Source organism: Sceloporus undulatus, chromosome 3 (assembly GCF_019175285.1).
Source record: "Sceloporus undulatus isolate JIND9_A2432 ecotype Alabama chromosome 3, SceUnd_v1.1, whole genome shotgun sequence".
Lineage (NCBI taxonomy): Eukaryota > Metazoa > Chordata > Lepidosauria > Squamata > Phrynosomatidae > Sceloporus > Sceloporus undulatus.
In genome coordinates, this window is record NC_056524.1 from 7,651,727 (window position 1) to 7,673,588 (window position 21,862).

Here is a 21,862-nt window from a genome sequence, read left to right on the forward strand (position 1 = left end):
ACCACTACACTGCGTTGGCTCCAGATGCAGCCTTAGTTGGCTTTTAAATAATCTTTTGAAACTGATTTCAATTTGCAATTTCCTACAAGTCTTGTGCTGGGTTCTTAAGCAGCTACTGTTGTTTAAATTATTGTTTTAATTATCTCTGTGAGCCCCTTTGGGAGAGCTTTACCTGAGAAGGCTTCATATGAATTTCTTACATAAATAAATATGCCACGCAATGCATTAACAAACAAGAGTAGATTTTCAACGCATTCGTGAAAGAGACAAATGAATCACTGAAACACATTTCTTTTTTTTAACAAAGCAATTAAATCAAGACAGCTATAAAACTAAACACTGGAAGAATGATAAGTCTGAATTAATATCTGGTGGTATGAGCTTAATATGTATGCATATATTACAAGAAAACTCTAGGCTTGTTGGCCATCCCAAGCATCATGGCTTCCTCCAGCAACATATTCTGCATCATGAAATGAGGGGAAGCTGTCAGTTTAATTATTTTGTGCCCCCATCCGGGGGACAAGGGTTCTTGTGCCATGTGTGTATTTTCTTACTCCAGTTCAAATATAGGATGGTTCAGCCTCCCCATCCCAAAAAAGGGCTAGAGAAGTTTGTTCCAACTTTGCACAACGTGGGAGGTGAGTCATGACAACACAGTGGTTCAGTTGTAACTGTTCCACAAAGCAAAGCATCTGTAATTAGATTATGAGAATGCAAATCTTTAATTCACAGGAGATATATATATATATATATATATATATATATATATATATATATATATCAACATTCTTGAAGCAGTACTAATGTGAGTTATACTTGATGTGGACTTGGTCATCTCAATATCAAATAGAGCTGTTAGGAGGTAGTGGCTTCCTTGTCAGTAGGGCAATGGAGGCACTCTGAGTTTTAAGAGGAGCTATCTAAAGTGCTGAAAGCAATCCAAAATGGTTTCAGAACCCTGGATGTCTCCCTTAAAATTTTAACAATGACCTGGAATAGATTCACCTCCCCCATCACACAGAAACCAGCACAGCTGTTAAGCCACCTTTGGTACTTCAAAGGAATATTGGGGTTTTTTTAAAGTTTCTTAAGGCAAGTTAGGCAACTTTCAGTGGAGAGGGAAAAGGAAGAAGAGCCTACTGCTTGCATTGTATCATGGGACAGGGAATGGAGAACAATTCCTAGGGTAGATGTCTAAAATAGGGTGGCAAATTGGCAGTCCCATACATCTTTCAGAACACATATCTGGGACATGGGCCCTGAAGGATGCTATGGCTGCATTCCCGTTCCAGAAATAATCCAGTTTGACATCACTTTAACTGCCATGGCTAAGTGCTGTGGAGTTCTGGGAACTGTAATTTTGTGAGATATTTACCATGTATGCTCACCTCATGGATAAGTCGAGGTCAGGTTTTGGGGCCTGTGGATAGGTCAAGGGTTAAATTTGGAGGCTCTTTCAGTGTGTGTATGTGTGCGTATGGCAAGAGAGACTCTCACTGGGGCTTTTTGCTTCATCATTCGTTTCAGCCAGATGTGTGGACAGAAGATAGCAAACAGCAATATCAATCCATCACCCAGGACTCTTTCTGCTTGGCTCCATAGAGAAATACACTCTTCTCCGCACCGCATGGGGAAATGAAAGAGCTGCTATCACATTACCATAGTGACTGTAAATAAATCGATCTGGGATTTTTGGGGTCCATCTTTGGGCATAAATTTTTAGACTTATAGACGAGTATATGGTGCTGCAACAAACTACAGTTCCCAGAAAGCCACAGGATGGAGCCATGGCAGTTAAACTGGATTATTTCTGCAGTGTGGATGCAACCTATGGGACTGCAAGATCCCATCAGTTCTAGACTTACGGTAAGGTATGATGAGAGCTGCAGTCCAATGAAATCTAGAGGGCTGCAAGTTGCTAACCTCAGATAAACATGCAAGAAGCAAGTTGACTATTCACATAACAAACATGGAGTACACCATTTGGATTGGACTGGGTTGTGCTGGGTTGTTTTCTTCAAGCATGGAATTATTGTGGAAGAGGCAAGAAGTATACAAATGGATGATTCTTCCTCTGACTCCAGCAGTCTGTAATCATCTGTCCAGAGATGGGCAAAGGATATCTTAGAGGGCTGCACCTCTCTGTAAAAATAATTAATGTAATCTCCCACCCCATTTTTTGCTCTAGATGGCTTGGGGGATTTTTGTCACATTTTTGGCCCCTCTGGCCAGTTTTAGGCCTTTTTAATAAAGCAGATGACCCACTTTTGAGCTCCTGCTTGGCCTGAGGAACCCACTGAGTGCCTTTGGGAAAGTCACACTCTCTCAGCCTCAGAGGAAGGCAATGACAAACCACCTCTGAATCAGTCTTGCTAAGAAAACCCTAGGACAGGATTGCCATAAGTTGGAGCTGACTTGAAGGCACATAACAAGAACAAAAAAATATTACAGCACAAAAAAGAAACCCAGCATAATTAGGAGCATGCAATTGTTCAACATTTTATGTATTTTTTGGTTGTGTGAATCTGCAGCGCTTCGGAAAGCCCTTAGACCTGAGGTCTCTTTCTGTGTCCCAATAAGCCGCTTAAAAGCACACAAACTGTGGGTATTAAGAACAATTAATTACTTCCAACCCTGTCAAATAAACTGGCACTTAAGTTCTTACACACAGAGGATTATAATGCATATGAAGCGCAGATGGTTTTCTTTGACCAAATCCAAAAGGCTTTGGAGGTCTGAGCCTGAATGCATTAAAATATTAACCATTGTAATCGCTTTTTGCAGCTTACCATACACCGCAGCATGAGAGATAGATAGGCTTATAAGAATTAGACCTTTAAAGGCCTGTTGAACCACATTTTACTATTTAATCTCTTCTGATCACAATTGTAGACATTTCAAGCAGGACTTTTTTCCAAATGCCACCAAAAGGACCAGTGAAGTTTTAAAACTTTTACAGTGACACTCTCCCCATGCTTAGGTCCTTTTCTAAAATTTCTTGAATAATAGCTTTAAATGTGCATATGCAGCATCAACCACTTTTCTTCCATAATACACACACACAGAGAGACTACTTTTCTTCTGAGGAAGAGATTCCTCACTTGGATACTCTTCCAAAGGCACTACACACTACCAGCAGCAAGCCAAAGGAAGGAGACCAAACTAACATCTGAAACAGTTACAGCTATCACAGCTCTCCACCTCGGTGTAATTTCCATGATCTTCTGTTACCACTTGAATTCCATCATGCAAAGGTAGTCTCTCTTCCCATCTCCTTGTTGCTCTAGAAAGTAGGGGGAAAGCACACAGCTCTACAACCACACTGCTTTATAGCCAGGATCCTATTGACCAAAATCCCATGGCGCACAATGAAGCATAACAATTTTGTTGAAGACCAGTTTCTGCCAATCCAGGCCAATCAAGATGACACTTAAATTATGAATTTTAAATGAGTTTTAAATTGTGGTCTCATTGTTTGAATATGTATAGGTCTTGTACATTCTCATTTAAGCTGATGTTAGGTGTTTTAACTGGTTTGTGTGTTATAACGGATATTTTGCGTTTTTAACTGATATGTGTTATATTTTAAGCTGTTGCTGTTCCCTGCCTTGATCCATGCAGAGAGGTAGGTAAGAAATTATCATCATTGGCATCATCATCATTTTCTTATAAACTGCTTGGGCCATCTTCTCCAGCTGCAAACACACCTCCCAGAATTCCTGACCATTACAGATGTTCACTGAGGCCTGAGGAGAGCTGAAACTCAAGACATATGGAGGGCACCAAACCGGCAAAGGCCAGATTAGAGCATAATTAAGGTGGAGCAGCACATATTGAAACCTGAGTTGAGTGTGACAACCTTTTAACCCAGGACTAGGGAACCTATCATTCTCCAGATGTTGTTGGACTCCAGTTTCCTTCAGAAAGAGCCAACTTAGTCATGGGTGAAGGATGACGGGAGCAATAGCAATAGCATTTCTATACTGCTTATCAGTGCAGTTAAGCATTCCTTAAGTGGTTTACAATGTGTAAACTTATTGCTCCCAACAAGCCGGGTACTCATTTTAGCAACCTTCAGAAGGATGCAAGGCTAAGTCGACCCAGAGCCCCTGGCTGGTATTGAACTCACAACCTTGTGGTTTGTGAGCGAGTGGTTGCAGCACAGACATTTAACCAGGGCTCTTATGGAGCATCTATCATCATCTGGAGCAGCACAGGTCACTCAGCCTAGGTTTATCCCAGGTGGCAGACAACTGGTGGTGAGTACAGGGGTTACTTTTTTTCTGGTCCTGAAAACTTTGAGGGCCACATGAGTGCCAAAAAACCCCCCCCAAAAAAAAAAAAACTACCATGGGCAGAAGTCCATTTCTGGTTCTAAAAAAGGTTGTTGTTTTTTCATGTTAAACAGTACACGGGTCCAGCTACCATTGAGATGAAAAGAATTCCCACTTCTGGAGGTTCCGTATGAACTACTTCACATGTTATGACCAAAAAAGTCACTCTAGGGTCTGGAGGTGTGAGGACATAAAACACCTTGGTAGGCCACACTGTTACACAGTTTCTGAATTGGTCTATCCAGCATGAGCCTGGGAGCAGTGATGACTAGTGGCTTCCATGTCAGTAGGGCTGTGAATCCACTCCAGGTTTCAGACTGAACTTTGAAAAAGCAATCCAAGATGCTTAACCTATTTCTGGGATGGGGTTCAGCGACTCTAAACCCATAGCAGATTCACTGCCACAATGACGGTGAAGCTAGTTGCCACTGCTCGGGGGCAGTCTACAAAACAAGTTAGAAGTTAAAACTGTACTTAAGAAGTAGTTTAAAATTTACTTTTATCTCCTGGAAGGATGGAACGATAGAAGCGGTCCCTCTTTTTCTTTTCTTCTGGATTGGGAGGCAAAGGTTTTGAGCCATGATTTAAGGTTCCCACGTCTTTGCCGCTGGTGCTGATCATGGTGCTGGTGTTCCTCATCGGAGGAGCAGGTGGCTTATCTTCCGCTTCTAGCCCATTATTGGACATTTTCAATAGCAGCAGCTATGACCTAGAATCAAGCGAAGAAGGGGAAGGCAAAAAAAGAATATTATGCTCAGGTTGAGTCAATAAAACCTTCCACCCAGCAATCAAAGAATCAGGTAATTCACTTGTAGAACTCACTGCCACAGTACATGATGATGGTCACCCATTCAGATAGCTTTAAAAAGTGGGATTAAACAAATGCACAGGAAGAAGGATTCCTATTCTTGGAGGTAATATGGAACCTCTAGGTCAGCTGTAAGCATGACTTGTGGGACTCCAGATACTGTTGGATGGCATCTCACATCAGCCCAGTCAGCATACCCAGTGATGAAAGATGGTGGGAGTTGTAATCCAATGTCTGAATCCTGGGAGCTGAACTTTCCCCACCACTGTTCTAGGTTTAGAACAGAACATTAGATTCACTGGGGTCCCTTCCACACTACAAGTGCAGCATGATGCACTTCAGCTGCGTTGGCAACATTTTGTGGAATGCTAGGTTTTGTAGTTTGAGGAGACACTAGAGCTCTCTGATTGAGAATTCTATATGCTTCTTCCTAAACTAAAAATCCCTCAATGCCATAGGATATTGCCATGGCAGTTAAAGTGGAATCAGCAGTGCCATTGTGTAGTGTGAAAGGGCTATGGATCTATCTGCAGTTGAATTTAGCCCAGAATTTATAACCTTATTTATCTTATACTACACTTTCGACAATTTAAATGCAACTGCAGGTCCTCCTGGTTCTCCTTTTTGTGTATGTTTTACCCCCCCAAAAAATCTAATGGTTTCACCCAAAATTCCTTTATAAAATTTCAAACAGTATTGATGTTCACTTTCCCGACTGTTCCCTGTACAAATAACTGCATTGATATTTTGTATGTACAATTTGGGGAAATAAACGTATTTGTTCACCTGGGCTGTTCAATCTACAGTATTTATGTTTTTGGAAAAGAAGTGTATCACTTCTATTCCTCCTTGTTCATTACTGCTGTAACTGCTCCTAACAAATTAATGATAGGTTGTTAGAAGGTACCTGATCTATTGCCATTTTAACATACTCTGGAGGAGCAGAAAGGAGCCATACTTAAGTCAAAGTGAAACTGGGAAAGGAACATCCAAACTGTATACCAAGGAACAAAACAAAGCAATCTTCACTTATGCAAAGCAATCTAATTTTATTTTGTATCATTTGCTCTGCCCTAGTGAGGCATATGTTAGATCCCTGGAAAAAAACAAAAATCTATGCTGGACACTAGCATAAAACACGTTTATATCCCACCCAATAATAGTTACATTCAGTTTCTCTCACACTGTTCACCTTCCTCCAACAACTGGCCACAAGCATTCAAGCTTCCATCACCGTAAGGACTAGAAACTTTGTGAGGTATTACAAAAGCTATCATTGTCAGAATCCTGCATTCTGTACCAGGTAACACAGTTACACAGAGCAATGCCTCAAATTCAATTTTTACATACATTTTTGTTTTTACATGAAGTTCTGTTGCAAAAACAGAATTCAAAAGGAAGGGGGGTTTCTGAACTGTGGAATCTACACTGTTGCCCATAAAGGCCCAAAGATCCAAATCAAGTAACATCCACATATACCTGCATTACTTATTCAACTTATGGTAGATATGGGATGTCCATCAAGGTTGCTCCCCTGTTATATTTTGGGGGTTTGAAGCATGGCCTAAGTATTATCCACAAATGTTCAGGCTTATGTTTGAAGACTTACAGTATGTCCCCATTCTTCCAAGAAATTTTGGGCAGTGTTCCCCACACATGCATGCATATGCCACAGCTTGGGAAAGTTATTGCTACAACTACAGGAATCCCCAGCCAACTAGGGGATTGAGAAAGTTGTTCAAAAAGTAATTCTTCCAAGCACTAATACACAGTTGTTGTGGTGGTGTGCCTTCAAGTCATTTCTGATTTATGGTGGCCCTCATGGAGTTTTCTTGGCAATATTTGTTCAGAGGGGGGGCTGCCATTCCCTTCATCAAAGGCTGAGAAAGTGTGACTTGCTCAATGTCACCTGGTGGGTTTCCATGGCCCAAGCAAGGATTTGAACCCTGGTCTCCTGGAGTCCTAGTCCCAGATCACTACATCATACAAATCAACACACAAAGGGATTCAAACCTGGGTCCTTACACTTTTAACTACTAAACTGTGCCAATTCTTTAATAAGAGTAGAACATGTTCGTTTGTTTTAATGGGTGCAGGCTGCCAAATTCTAATACAGTTCAAAAATTTCACACACAGCTCCTTCTCATGTCCCTCAGACAAGCTGGCATTCTGCGGTATTCCCTGGTCCCTTCTTAACTTTTTTCCATGCAGAAGGAATTTTAGCTAATGGTATTGTAACTGATCGTCAGCCTTCTGAATTACTCCTTTGGAAATCCAGATGGGGAGGATTATTTTCATGGTCTGGAGCTATCATCTCTTTGCCAGATGGGATGCTCCAGCTTTCCACTGTCCAGGTGGGGTACTTCTGGCACTGACTCTCTGCCTCTCAGATTATTGATGCTCCTGGCCAGCAGCCATCCTGCATGGTTCTCCCAACATGGGATCACATCAGGAAAAACTGACAGCTGGAGGAAAGTGGTGGGGGGGAAGGTAGAGAAGGAGGGCAGAAAGAACTGTATCAAATATTTCTAGAAGAGGAGTTCTCTTTCTTTGTGAAACTCGTGTCTTACAATGTGGAAACCCTCTTGGAGACTTGATCAGGATGAACTATCTCAGCAGTCATACATCATCATCATCATAATAATAGTGGTGGTGATGATGATGATGATGATGGCAGCGATGATGGCCCTTCTTCATCCACATATTCTTTATCCATGGATTCAAACATCCACAGTTTGAAAATATTCAAAAAATATATTAATTCTAAAAAGCAAACATTGATTTTGCCATTTTATATGAGGGACACTATTTTATTAGCCATTGTATTTAATGGGACATGGAAAATCTATGGAGTTTGGTATCCACAGGGGGTCCTGGAACCAAACCCCAGCAGATGCCAAGGGCACACTATTATTATTATTATTATTATTATTATTATTATTATTATTATTATTATTATTATTATTATCCCACGTCTCCCCATGGATTGAGGCAGGGAACAACAGGAGGCCAACAAATACACAACATCCATTAAAAACACATATCAGTTTAAAAGAACAAACAAGACCCTACATATTAAAACAGACCACACTGAAAAATTCATTGTTTCAAATTGATAATTTAAATGTCTCTGGATGAAATCAGCCGAGGGAGCAGTGACACCAGGGAACTCCCTGCCAGCAGGGCAGTGAATCCACCCTGGGTTTTAGTATAAAATGTAAAGAAATTATCCAAGCTGCTTATTTTAAGAAGCTTCAGCACCCCCTTTAAAGTTCAGGTTGAAACCCAAAACAGATTCCCAGCCCATCGAGGTGGTTTTTGTTAAAAATGATCCCAGTGGCCATGTAGTCCAACCCCTTGCCAAAGTAAAAAAATCCATGAATAAAGCATCCCTGGCTCTTTAATCTCTCCCAGGATGAGAGGGAAGAGTTAACCTACCCTTCCATATTTTACTCATTCCTAGGCAACTGACAAAATTAATGTATGTTTAGCAAAGTTGGTTGCCATTTCATCTTGCAGGCCTGCAATACTTGACAAACTCCTCCGTACACAAAATAAATAAATAAATGCCAAGCAGCTGTTCTTCACAGAAGCATTCATAATTCATCTGCGTTCACGAAGCTCAATAAAGCATGCCACATCAGATGAGGACAACTCTTTGACATTCAGACATAATTACGTTGCATTCAAAAATCAGCAGCCAGGTCAAGCCTCAAGAACCATGCCAATGTGAACACTTTGTGATGATTGTGATGATTATTTCAATGGATCCACAGAGCTCAGCCTTTCGAAAGCAGCCTCAGAAATTAAAGTTCAGGAATTGATGTCACTGGTCAGAGATGGAAAGGACCACTGAAAATTGAACCTCTTAAAGCATCTTTGCAATTTGTCCTCTGATAATGCATACCGTATGCTTTGAAGATGTAAAAAGCATGATTTTAAACTGAGAGTTTTATTCATTCTTGACAGGGACATTTTTAACTACCTCTCTCAATGTTATGAAGCTTAAACTTCTTTGCCTCGGTGTCCTAGCTTTCTCTGTCTGTCCTGCAGAGCCAAGAAAACCAAATTGGGAACTTCAAGATGTAGGTATTAATGCATCTTATGTTCCTGAACATCACGCTAAAAGTTTTATGAAGAAAAGAAAAAAAAAAAAGATAAAGGCTCAATAGCAGACACTGCCAAAATTTCCTGGCAACCCATCTCATGTCAAACACATAAAATCAGACTCTGTAGGATGAAACTAAAACCCATCCAATGCAATAGCCTGTTGCTTTTCAAAAGATTGCCAGCCAGAAGCCTTTGGCAAAGAAGACGAAGAGGAAATTTTGCCTCCCATTGAGGTCTGCTTCCAACAACTTTTTTTTAATGGATTTAAAAAGTGTAGGGGCTGAGAAATAAAAGGAAATTATAGGATATTGACATTGCCATACAGTTTGTTGTTGATGTGCCTTCAAGTCGTTTCTCACTTATGGCAACCCTATGGTGATGTTTCTTGGCATGTTTCTTCAGATGGGGGTTTGCCATGCTCATCTTCTGAGGCTGAGAAAGTGTAACTTGCCCAACATCACCCAATGAGGTTCCATGGCCGAGCAGGGATTCAAACTCTGGTGTCCTGAGTCATAGTCCAAGGTTCAAACTGCTGTTATCACGCAGGCTCTACATCGACCTCGTGTATAAGTCAAGGGCAGATTTTGGGGCCAAAATTATGGATTTTGATATGAGTCATGGGTAAATCAAGGGTAAAACTTTGGGGTCTATATCAAAGGATGTAAAGGATGAAGCAAAGAAAATGATGTTAAAGATCTTACAAAATTCCAGCAAGCATAACTGCTAGTGCTCACCCTAAATGCTGAATGGATGACAACTGCATTAAATGGTGGCTGTGCAAAGTGTGGGGGAGGCAAGCAGGCATAAAGGAGACCAAAAATGCACATATGTCAAAAAGGATGAAAATCCAAAGCAAATAAAATGGAGATTACATTAGCTGTGATTATACTCGTTAACGTCAATGTGATAACTTTGCCTGATTTTCACCCCAAAAAGCTGACAAAAGTATGCAAATGTCTTATTCAAATCCTTCAAACCCCAATTCCTCTCAGTGTTCCAGTGAAGGAAGGTGCCAAAGAGTTGCCACCACTGCCATTCTCCCACTTGGACATTCAAAAAGATCAGAAGTGGTGCCGTACCAAAAAGGATAGAGGATCAGTGCTTCTTTTAGGTTCTCCCAGCACAGACTAAACTCTCACCTTTCACCATTCTACTCAGAGAAGAGGATGGTTCCCTTTTTTGAATTAAAGTACAGTACTTACATTGACCCATGGTTGACCAAGTTGACCAAGGTTTTTTGGTTGATTTTTTTCTTTTTACAAAATTTCTACACTTATACATGAGAATATATGGTATAAAAGCCGATCATAGTTACCACTGTGTGCCTGCAAGACATTTCTGGTGACCCTAAGACTAACTTATCATTGAGGTTTTTTGGTACAATTTCTTCAGAGGAGTTTTGTCATTGCCTTCCTCTGAGGTTGAGAGTGGCTTGCCTAAGGTCACTTAGCGGCTTTTCACTACCCAATGTGTGTGTACGTCGCCTGTCAACAAATGGCAACCCCATGAATTTCATAGGGTTTTCTTAAGCAAGGACTCCCCAGAGGTACGTTTGCCAGTTTCTTCCTCTGAAAGATAAAATACAGCACCTAGTATTCATTGGCAATCTCCCATTCAAGTACTAGCCAGTCCTGCAGCTACATAGTTTACAAGACAAATAGGATCTGGTGCTTTTCAGGTATGTGGGTCTTTATCTGGTCCTTTATAAAGAGAGATGGTTGTGATTGAACATACTGTTAGAATCATAGAATCATAGAATCATAGAATCATAGAGTTGGAAGAGACCGCAAGGGCCATCCAGTCCAACCCCCTGCCATGCAGGAAATCCAGATCAAAGCATCGTCGACAGATGGCCATCCAGCCTCTGTTTGAAGACCTCCAAGGAGGGAGACTCCACTACACTCCGAGGAAGTGCATTCCACTGTCGAACAGCCCTTACTGTCAGGAAATTCCTCCTAATGTTGAGGTGGAATCTCTTTTCCTGTAGCTTGCATCCATTGCTCCGGGTGTTGCATGCCTTAAAGTTGTTTCTGATTTATGGTTACCTATCATGAGGTTTTCTTGGCAAGATTTCTTCGGGGGAGGTTTGCAATTGTCTTCCTCTGAGGCTGAGAAAGTGTGACTTGCCCAAGGTCACATGGGCTAACATATTTGAGCCATCTGTTGGGGATGCTTTGATTTAGATTTCCTGCATGGCAGAATGGGGTTGGACTGGATGGCCTTTGCGGTCTCTTCCAACTCTATGATTCTATGACACTCACCATATTTCAGAAAATATATTTTACTGTAGTGGGTGTCTATAAAGCACATATTCATGAGAGCTAAACCACCTGTCAGAGATAATGAACCTTAAACTTCCTGAACTTGGAGTATAAATATTTTAGCAAGAGTAAGAGCATTCTGGATCCAACTGCAAAGGCCATCAGTTAGATTCCATGTTGCAGGGATATAATGTAAAACAGCATTTGCATCTACAAATGCCAAAGATTTTTTTAATACAAAGTTAATACATTGAACATCTGGCAATAAGTTTTATGCTTGGTATTAGAAGCAGAGTTTAGAAACTCATTTCAACTATAGTGCCCAGCATCCCCCAGACATCACAGCCACCAGTTATGCAGGCCTGGGGATTCTCAGGGTTGCCATCTGAAGAAGTAAGTTATTCTCTGCACTGCTTAGAAATGCAAATTGAATCGAACCCAAAGTGTGAAATCTTCCTGTTCAGTGTTTCAGCCAGCTACACACGTTTCTGAGATACTTCATTCCCCTCCATCCTCCTTCCAATTATCTCTCCTTCCAACAGTCAGCACTTCATGCCCACTAGGCATGCTCAGTCCAAATAAAGATGGGGGGGTATCCCCTCCTTTTAAGTTATTTCAATCCTAAATATTTTTATCTTTTTGTGTGGGTGGCATAGTTTTGGTTACATAAGGACCCACAATCTCAGAATCAGTATCAGTTTTGAATTTTGGATTCCGCCCCCCCCCCCCCCAGATTTAGGAATGTCTGCATATACATAATGAGATATTGAGAGTCAGAATGGGGTAGTGGTTTGACTGTTGGACTACGATCACAAATGACTTAAATAGGTAATTATTATGCATGAAGCAATGCCTGTATACACTGAAACATCAGAAAGCAAAGATTACCTCAGCCACCCATGAAAAATGTTTTAGTTTTTGGACTATCTTGGATTTCAGAATTCAAGATGAGGGTCAACCTGTAACATTTTTATCCGAAAAATATTTTCTGCGCAGAAAATGCTGTTTCCTCTCCAAACAACTACATGTCAGTTTTATGCAGAATAAGCCCTAAACAGGCTTCAAAAACTGTGGGTTTCAAAACTTTTCTCCCATTAGGAAGAAAATTGCTAAAATTATTTATTGCTTTTGTGAAGAAAATTAGTGAAGAATGGCAACCCTCATTCCGATTAGAGTAGACCAACTGAATCAACAGGATTTATACAAACACGGAATTATCATTCAAGCTGTTGGTGTAATGTGTCTACTCTAGTTGGTCTAACAACTGGATTTAGGCCTCTTCTCTGCTTTTCTTTCTTTGCAGCTATAGCATATTCCATGGACATTTTCAGATTGCTTTCTACCAAAAATCTAATTCTTGGGAGCAAAATGTGAGTTGCCTTCAAATCCACAAACCGCTGCAGATGCCACACACAGATCACAATATCCACAGCATACCAATCATTCGCGTCTCATCAGAAGAACTCATAAAAGCGAGGCATTTATAATTCATGTGAGCTCAGAGCTGGTTTGTATTTGAGGGTTTGCTGATATACATTCCACTTGGGAGGGTGGGGGGAAAGGATGGGCTGTGTGAAAGGAAACAGATGAGCTCGGCATTTCTTTCCGTCTTACCCAGCAAAAATCATCTCTCAAGTGCTTTGGTAGCTTTCCTGTAGCTACTCTCCCCCCATCTCAGAGACTCCGGCCCAATTCAGACAATGGAAATAATCCAGGATGAATTCAGGTTGAATCTCCTTAGTTTAGATGCATTTCAAATGCACCCAATTAAGTCTTGTGGGGGTTCCCAAAAACCCTACTTAAACTGGTTTTTTCCCCAAGTTTTTTTTTAAAAAAAATATTTGTATCATCAGCTGTGTGAATAACTGATACGAATAGACTCAGGATAAAACTCTGCATGACTTGAACATGTTCAAATACATTCGCATTGCCGACTCCATCTTTATTCAAGTGCTGGCACGGTGAGCAACAGACCTTGCAGAGATGTGTATAGATGCAGTTCCACCGTGTGGACAACTAACCCAGAATGCGTGAGTGAGATTATTCTCATTAGTCATAGACATTATTATTATTATTATTATTAATAATAATAATTATTATTAATAATAGTGGGACTGAGTCAAGAGACTCTCCTGATTTTAGTCCCCAGGCAGACTCATGTGGGAAGATTGAGGACCCGAACAGACAGGCCAAAATAAAGCTGCTTTGGGTTACTTTGGAGGTATGCTGTTTCAATGACACACACATCATAAGAGGCCAGAAGCTGTACCAAAGCTGGTTAGGACTGGAGCATGGCTTTGGTGCAGCTTCCAGCCTCCTAGGATGCATGCATCATTGAAACAGCATACCTCCAAAGTCATCCAAAGCAGCTTTATTTTGGCCTGTCTGTTCAGGTCCACAGTCTACCAGATAGCCTGATAACTCTACAATTCTGTGACTCTAATATACTATTTTTATTCCCAGTCAGAGCAGGTATTTTGTGAAGCTAATGGGTCTTAATCGTCATTCAAACCATCCTAAAAGAGGATGCAACAGAGCAGGCATCACTAAGAACAAAATAGTGTTGCTGCAGAAATCCATCTCTCAATCACTCAGATGTCAAGAGGGACAGAGGATGGGGAAGATGATACTGTCTAATTGAAAAGTCCCATCTCTTCAGTCTTGTGAGTCCTTGCTCCACTACAACAATGATGGCCATTATCACAGCCATGGCAGTGCCATAGCTCTCATTTAAAAGAGCCCTTTCAAACCTGGAAAAGTTACTGTTTTGGACTAAAACTTCCAGAATATGCCCTTGGTTGCATCAGAACTCCTTAAGCCTTTCCTTTAGGGAATGGAAGAAGGGTAAGAGGCAGTATTCTGTTTCTTGGCATTTCTTTGAGCTGGTTCTCCTGATGGAGCCAAATGTTTCTAATTTTAAAGCACCTCCATCAGCAATGTTTGAAAGGCTGTCTTCGGGCAGGAGGTAGACTGGTTTGGCTTTTCTCTCTAGCTTTCCTGAAGCCTTGCCCTGCCTGACTTCATGTAACAGGAGGCAGATAATTTTGCAGCTTTCAATTACAAAAAAGTAATCTTTTTTTTTGGGGGGGGGGGATGGGAAAAGGTCACAGCACATATTGAAGTTTCCTTACTATCAAATGAGAAGCATTGTATGAATCCTTCAGTTACATACCGTACAGGGCAAGTACAAGTGCTAAAATTCAAAAGGCATCAAGCTTCACATTTGTTTTATTTATTCTGCTATCTACCCTGCTTTTATAGTACAAATATCTTATGGAAACAATAAAGCAAAGTATATTTAAGCTCAGTCTCCCTTATCTAGAATTCCAATATCCAAAATAGTCCAAAAACCAAAACTTATTCCATGGGTGGCTGAGACAGTGACGCCTTTGCTTTCTGATGGTTCAATGTACACAAACTTTGTCTTATGCACAAAATTATTTTTAAGAACTATGTATAAAATTACCTTCAGGCTATGTTTATATGGTGTAAGGTACACAATCTTTGTTTCATGCACACATTTATTAAAATATTGTGTATAAAATTGCCTTTGTGTTATGTGTATGAAGTGTGTACCAAACATAAATGAATTTCCTGTTTAGGCTTTGATCCCATCCCCAAGATTTCTCATTAGGTATATAAAAATATTCCAAAATCCAAACATATCTGAACTCCAAAGCACTTCTTGTCCCAAGCATTTCAGAGAAGGGAGACCCAACCTGTACAATACAAGTGATGTAGTGGTTAAGATGATTTCTTATGCTGGGGGGAGGCTAAACTGTTCAACAACATCTTGAAGGCTGGCCTAAATCTAAATGCTAGACTCAGAGTAGACTCACTGAATCCATGGGGTTTACGTACAGTATGTGTTTGTTTAACGTTCACTGCATCTGGTGAAACGGGCCTGTCATTTGTGTCCTCTGCTTTCTCCTTATGTCAAAGATAAACGTAAAGTGACAAGAATAAGACAAATTTATTTAAGCATAGTAAAACAAAATAGAGTAGCACTTACAGTGCAATGAAAGACTGTTCAGAGGGGTAGTTGTATTCATTTGCTGCAATACAAGCAACAGAGAGTCTTGCAACAAATAAATCACCACAAAGCTTTCCTGGATCAGAGCACACTTCCTTATTGCTAATGAACTTTACATTTTATTTCTTGGAGCTTATGACTCTTTGTCTACCAGAGCCTTCCTGGCCAAGGAGGAGGAATGGCATGTGCCTACATGGACTTCGCTCTTAAGTGAGAACAATTATAGACAAAATGTAGAGAACATCCTGACAAAATGTAAGCCTACGACTCCCAACATGGTCATTTTTTTTCCTTTCTCTTGTTTGACTTAACACCTTTGTGTGATGAAGAAGCCAGTGGGGCTTTGGAAGCTTGCATCATACATTCTGTACATTTTGAAATGCACAGAATTGGTTTGCTTTTTAAAAAAGAAACTGTCTAAAATGCCAGAGGCCAATCCTCCATATCATAGCACCTCATTCTGCTGCCATGGTTTCCTATATGTTAAGTCAAACAATTAATGTCTTTTGCTCTCTACAAATGTCTGCTGTCTTAGGCAGTCATGCCTTTTTTTAAAGATAGTTCAATGGAGGCTCCCAAGGAAAAGAAAAGAACAAAATGTACAGGCAAATTAATGACTGCATTTCATTAGTCATAAAAGTGCCTTTAGCTTTTCATTGACACAATCGTTTGAACTTTGGAGAAGCTACAAACTGACTTTGTTTCAGGAGAAGATCAGAAGAACACAAAAAATGCCCATTCTTTAAAAAAAAAACCCACTGTTTTAAAGTTCTATCCCTGTTTATTTTTTCCACCCTTGACTTCATTTCAAACAATGATATCGAGGTGACTGCTCTAGACTATCTTTCAATAACCTGATGCCCTCCCAGGTCTGTTAAACTACATAAACTAAACTCCAATCATCCCTGGCCAATATGATCAAAAAGACAAGATGATCTGTCCCCCCACAAACACAGAGGGGCACAACACTGATCTCCTGAGCCACAAAGAGAATCTAGAAAGCCTAAGCCCAGTTGTCCGTCTGAATCAGAGAAGGCCTATTGAATTAACAGGAGCTTGGCAAATCAACACTTACATTGCCAATTCCACTGATTCAATTGCTTTATTCTAGTTCAGATTTAGGACCAAATTCCTTGGAACAAAAGCCCAACGTAACTACATTTTTTTTGCAAGTGGTACTTTTCCAAGTGATTTCTCACATATTTTTCTGATAGAAATAGCCTGAACTAACTAATACTCTGTGTTACTTAGGACATTATCACACAGGGAAAATTAGAAGGTTAATCAAAGGTTAATCCAGGGTCACCCATGGTATTTCAAGTAATTTTGCAAAATATTTTCAAACGGCATCGCACACAAACGGAACACAATCCAAATGCAATCGTTAGACATCCCAGGAATCACTGAATTCGGGAAAAATATTGAATTTATAAATCCTTTCCCACTGCGAATTCACAGTCAATTCACATTTGCGTTGGTATGAAATGCATCTCCAGTTCAGCCATGAGATTACTGTCACCCATGGGGTCCTGTCCTTCCTGCGCATGCGCAAACATGCTAATTCAAAATCAAGAAGCCGATGTGATGAATTCTTTTGCATTCGCACTGCTTTCTCTTTCGGATGAACGCTGTGTTTGTCTCTGTGTGTGATAAGCTACTACGTAATTTCTTGCATTTTTGGATTGCCCCCTCTTTCTTCTTCTTTCAGGCTGGTGATACATTCCTCCGTGTGAAAAAGTCCTTAGAGTCATATAATCATAGTTGGAAGAGACCACAAGGGCTATCCATTTTGACCCCATTCTGCCATGCAGGAAGACACAATCAAAGCACTCCCAAGAGACAGCCATCCAGCCTCTGTTTAAAAACCTCCAAGGAGGGAGACTCCACCACACTCCAAGGCAGCGTCTTCCACTGTCAAACAGCTCTTACCTTCAGGATGTTCTTTCTAATGTTTAGGTAGAATCTTTTCCCCTATAACTTGGATCCACTGATCCATGTCTTAGTCCCTGGAGCAGCAGAAAACAAGTTTGTTCCACCCTCAAAATGATATTCCTTCAAATATTTAAACTTGGTTATTATGTCTCCCAGTTACAAGAAAAAGAATTCCATCTAAACATTTTAAAAAAAGCTTTTGTCTGGAAAGAACTGTTCAGCAGTGCAACAGATTCCCTCAAAGAGTGTGGTATTCTCCTTCTTTGGCGATCTTTAGACAGAGGTTAGATGGGCACCTTTCAGTAATGTTTTAGTTGTGTGTTCCTAAATATCAGGGAGTTGTACTAGACAGCTCTTACAGTCCCTTCTAACTCTGATCCTATGTTGCGCATAGCAACAGTAAGACCCAGATTTTTTAAAAAGGATACCCCTCAATAGCAACCATAAATCACAAGCTTCCGCTTTGGAACCTGTTATCACATTTGACCAAACAGAACCTGAGATTTCTATTGAACTCCTTTATACTTTGGGCCAGCCATCTTCAGCCTAACACTCTCTGGATGTGTTGGACTACTCTCCTGTTGGCTGGAGATAATGGAGATAGTAGTCCAAAACATGCAGAGCATGTCATATTAAGGAAGGCTGGTCTTGAATATAACAAAAGCAACAGATATTTCTTTGCCATCCTAACACTGGTGAATCACAGAATCATAGAGCTGGAAGAGTCCAATTCCTTGCCATGCAGGAACACAAAATCAAAGCACTCCTCAGAACATCCAAAGTTGGCAACCACAAAAGCCACTCAAAAGGTCTCTGCCAGAATTTGGAAAAGTTATCTTGGCCATGCTGGCTGGGGATTCCAAAAATGTAATTTTTCCAACTTTTGTTCTTTGTTGTCATACCAAATGCTTAATGGGGGATTTCAATCTAAATTAAGGTGCCATTGATTAATTGCACCAAACCAACCTAATCCAATTTCATACCATCTCACAGAAGAGAAAGGAATCCATAAAATCTCTCATTAGCCTTCTTCAGCTGCTAGGGCAGCATTATCTATTATGTATTTGCTGCCATCATATGAGCTATGGTTTAAATGGCAAATGTAATTCATTATCTACCCTGCAGCAGAGATATTAGAATAGGAATCCCAGCAAATGAGTTCTCTTACTAAAAGGCCTCACTGCATTACTTTTTACCAAATGTATTGGAACATTTACCGGAATGACACCACCTCCTACAATTAAAAATTAAAGCCATGGAGAAAAGTGGGGGAGAGTTGCGTATTTGTTCTGTGCTACTCTAGCTTTGCTCTGCTCACATTAGAAACACTGACCAGAGCTGTGTGCATCCTGCAATGGTACAATATAGTAGTGGGTGCAGTTATTAGCATTCTGAAAATCCCAGTTTCTTATGCTGGTTTTTTTTAGAAGTCTAAATCCATAAAGGCATCAGATCCTGTCTGGTCTTGGAAGCTCACCTTACATCAGAATGCTTATCAAGAAACAAATCAGCGTTCAAGATTCCTTCTTTACATTCCGAAAAGTGCATAGCTTGTTATTTTGAATTGCCACCAAATTGGCTTTGATTTATGACAACCCTATGAATGAGATACTACAAGTCCCCTTGTCCTCAATAGCCCTACTCAGGTCTTGCAGACTCGGGGCTTTGCAGTGGGGTTGATGTCACCCGGTGCAGTAACTCATGGTGTCACCTCACCCATTGACTTCCTTCTCATTACCACACCATACAGAATCCTTAGTCGTGGTTTTTGTACTAATTTACTTATAAATCATAATTCCCATATATCACTGAATATCATGGTAATAGCTGTGACATAAACAACTAGCAAAATTAAATTTATATCTTTAAATTACGATATCATACACGCAGAATAAATATGTTTACATGGTTTCATGTGGTTAAAGTGAAAATTTGGTAAATCGTGATTTTTTTTAAAAAAATTATTTTAATTTCAAAATTTAAAATTTTAATTTTCTTTTTTAAAAAACCTTGGGGTCTCTACTTTCCCCTCCCACTGAGACTCACCTTACTCACACCATCTTTCAGCATTTTAAAGAGATACAGCTGAATGCCACAGTCCATTTCTCACAAAATGCAGATGCCTGCGGAGCAGTGGTGTCACCTCGTGTGGCCCACACACCCCTATTGATGCCACTGGAGATTTGGCTTCCTTTATTGTGCCTATGCACCTGAAGAGCAGTCTTCCTCTTTCCCTACTGTATTATATTTCACCAAACATTACAATCTTTTTCCAGTGAGTCACATCTTCTCATGATATGCCCAAAGTATGAAAGTCTTGTTCATTATCTTAGTTTCTAGGGAGAGTTTAAGATTGGTTTGCTCTAGGGACCATGTATTTGTCTGTCTGGCAGTACGTGGCACCTGCAGAACTCTCCTCCAGCATCGCATTTCAGATGAGTTTATTCTTTTCCTGTCAGCTTTCTTTTTTCTTTTTCTTTTTTAATTTTTATTAAGTTTTACTGTCCAGCTTTTATTGAATCTATCAATCTGGAATGCAGTCTTCGTCTTTTCTTACTGTAGGAAATTGGATAATTCTGTGACCCTTTCAGTGAGACTACCAACATTAATCTATGAAGGAACTAGGTAAGATCCTCAAGCGTGAATATATTTCAATGAATACCAAAATCAGAATCATCTATGCTATAGTATTTCTGATTTTTATATATGGTTGTAAATCCTGGACAGTGAAGAAAACTGACAGGAAGAACATGAACAGAATTGAAATGAGGTGCCAGAGAAGAGTTCCAAAGATACTATGGACACCAAAAAAAGGAAGAAAGAAATTTAATATGAATTCAAGTTTGAACTCTCCTTTGAAGCCAAAATAACCATATTTGGACGACATCATGAGATGCCATGACTCCTTAGAAAAGATGGTAATGATCAGTAAAGTGGAAGTCAAAGAAGAAGACCACATTGCAGAAGGATTGGCTTAATAAAGCAAGTCAAAGTCCTGAGTTTGCAAGCCCTGAGTTCTATCATTCATAAGAGTTGCCGTAAGTTGAAGCCAACTGAACTACATCAAATTTTCATTTAAGAATTTCCACCTCAGCCCTAGTTTAAATCCAAAAGAACTCTGAGAGAGAGGATGACATACTCAGTGAAACTACAAAAGGTCCCCAAATCTCTAGAGGGACAACCAAAGCACATCTCAGGTTCCTTAGGCTACTTTCCAAAGCTCCAGAAATTTCCTTCCCCCCTCAGTTTTGCCAGATATCTATAGCCATAGGGATAACAGATGGTTCTTATAAGATGGCTGCTAGGATTTGCAATTTTAATTCTAAATTTTAATAATAAAAAGGAGAGTCATGCATCACCTGAAAAAAAGGCAACACATAGCTCCTCTTTCAATTCTCCAACCAACCATACAACTTTAAATATTCGTGTTAGTCTGTTTCATCACTTTTTTCATATTATTGAGAGGTGTTATGATTTGTAAAGTCGAAGGCTTTCATGGCCGGCATCCATAGTTTTTTGTGGGTTTTTCGGGCTATGTGGCCATGTTCTAGCAGAGTTTCTTTCTGATGTTTCACCAGCATCTTTCTCTGAAGATGCCAGCCACAGATGCTGGCGAAACGTCAGAAAGAAACTGCTAGAATATGGCCACATAGCCCGAAAAACCCACAAAAAACTATGGTGTTATGATTGTTGTGTCTCTTCAAGTCATTTCTAACTTGTGGAAATGCTATAGAAAATCTGACATGAGATTTTCTAGGGATGAGCGCATGTCACTCACCCAAGCTAAGGTCCCCCAGTGTGTTTCTATGACAAAGTGGTGAACTGAACCCTGGTCTCCAGGTTCTTAGTCCAACACTCAAACCACTGCGGCACACTGATAGCCATCTTTAAATGTTCGAAGCACTGTCATGGGGAAAATAGAACAAGCTTATTCTCTGATGCTCCAGAGTCCAGAGAGTAGAACTCAAACATGTTTTGGTGGGAGCTTCTATTTCTCCCCAGATGGCTGCTGAATGTGATTGAATGAGGAAGACCATGACAGTTTCCGATTATGAAGAAAACAAAGAGCTGAAATGTCCATGTTAATTAATCCATTGCAACAAGAACATGCAGCATCTTTAAAATGTTTATCTGGTACAGGCTTTTGTGGGCTCTGCTCTATACTCCATCAGCTACATCCAATAGTAGTACCTCCATTGCTAGATATTTACAAATATGCTGAAGTGGGGATGCGAAGGAATGAAAATGCAAAAGCTACCCCAGCAAGTAATAATCTTAAATGCTGAAACAGCAGCATAAAACAGCATAAAATACAAAAACAAAAGTTCGGGCTAATAAAGACAAACCTTCATGGGTGAACTAAGCTCACATACAATTAAAA

At 40.2% G+C, this 21,862-nt stretch overlaps 1 protein-coding gene across 2 annotated transcripts in view; it reads right to left on the minus strand.

Annotated features, from left to right (window-relative positions):
- Positions 1-21,862, minus strand: part of PAK1 (p21 (RAC1) activated kinase 1) — a 125,399-nt gene that overhangs the window by 44,746 nt on the left and 58,791 nt on the right. For both annotated transcript variants that reach the window (XM_042458265.1, XM_042458264.1), the window contains one exon: positions 4,835-5,046. In XM_042458265.1, coding sequence (XP_042314199.1) covers positions 4,835-5,024 — 190 coding nt within the window. In that variant the 5' untranslated portion in view covers positions 5,025-5,046. The remainder of the gene's footprint in view (positions 1-4,834; positions 5,047-21,862) is intronic.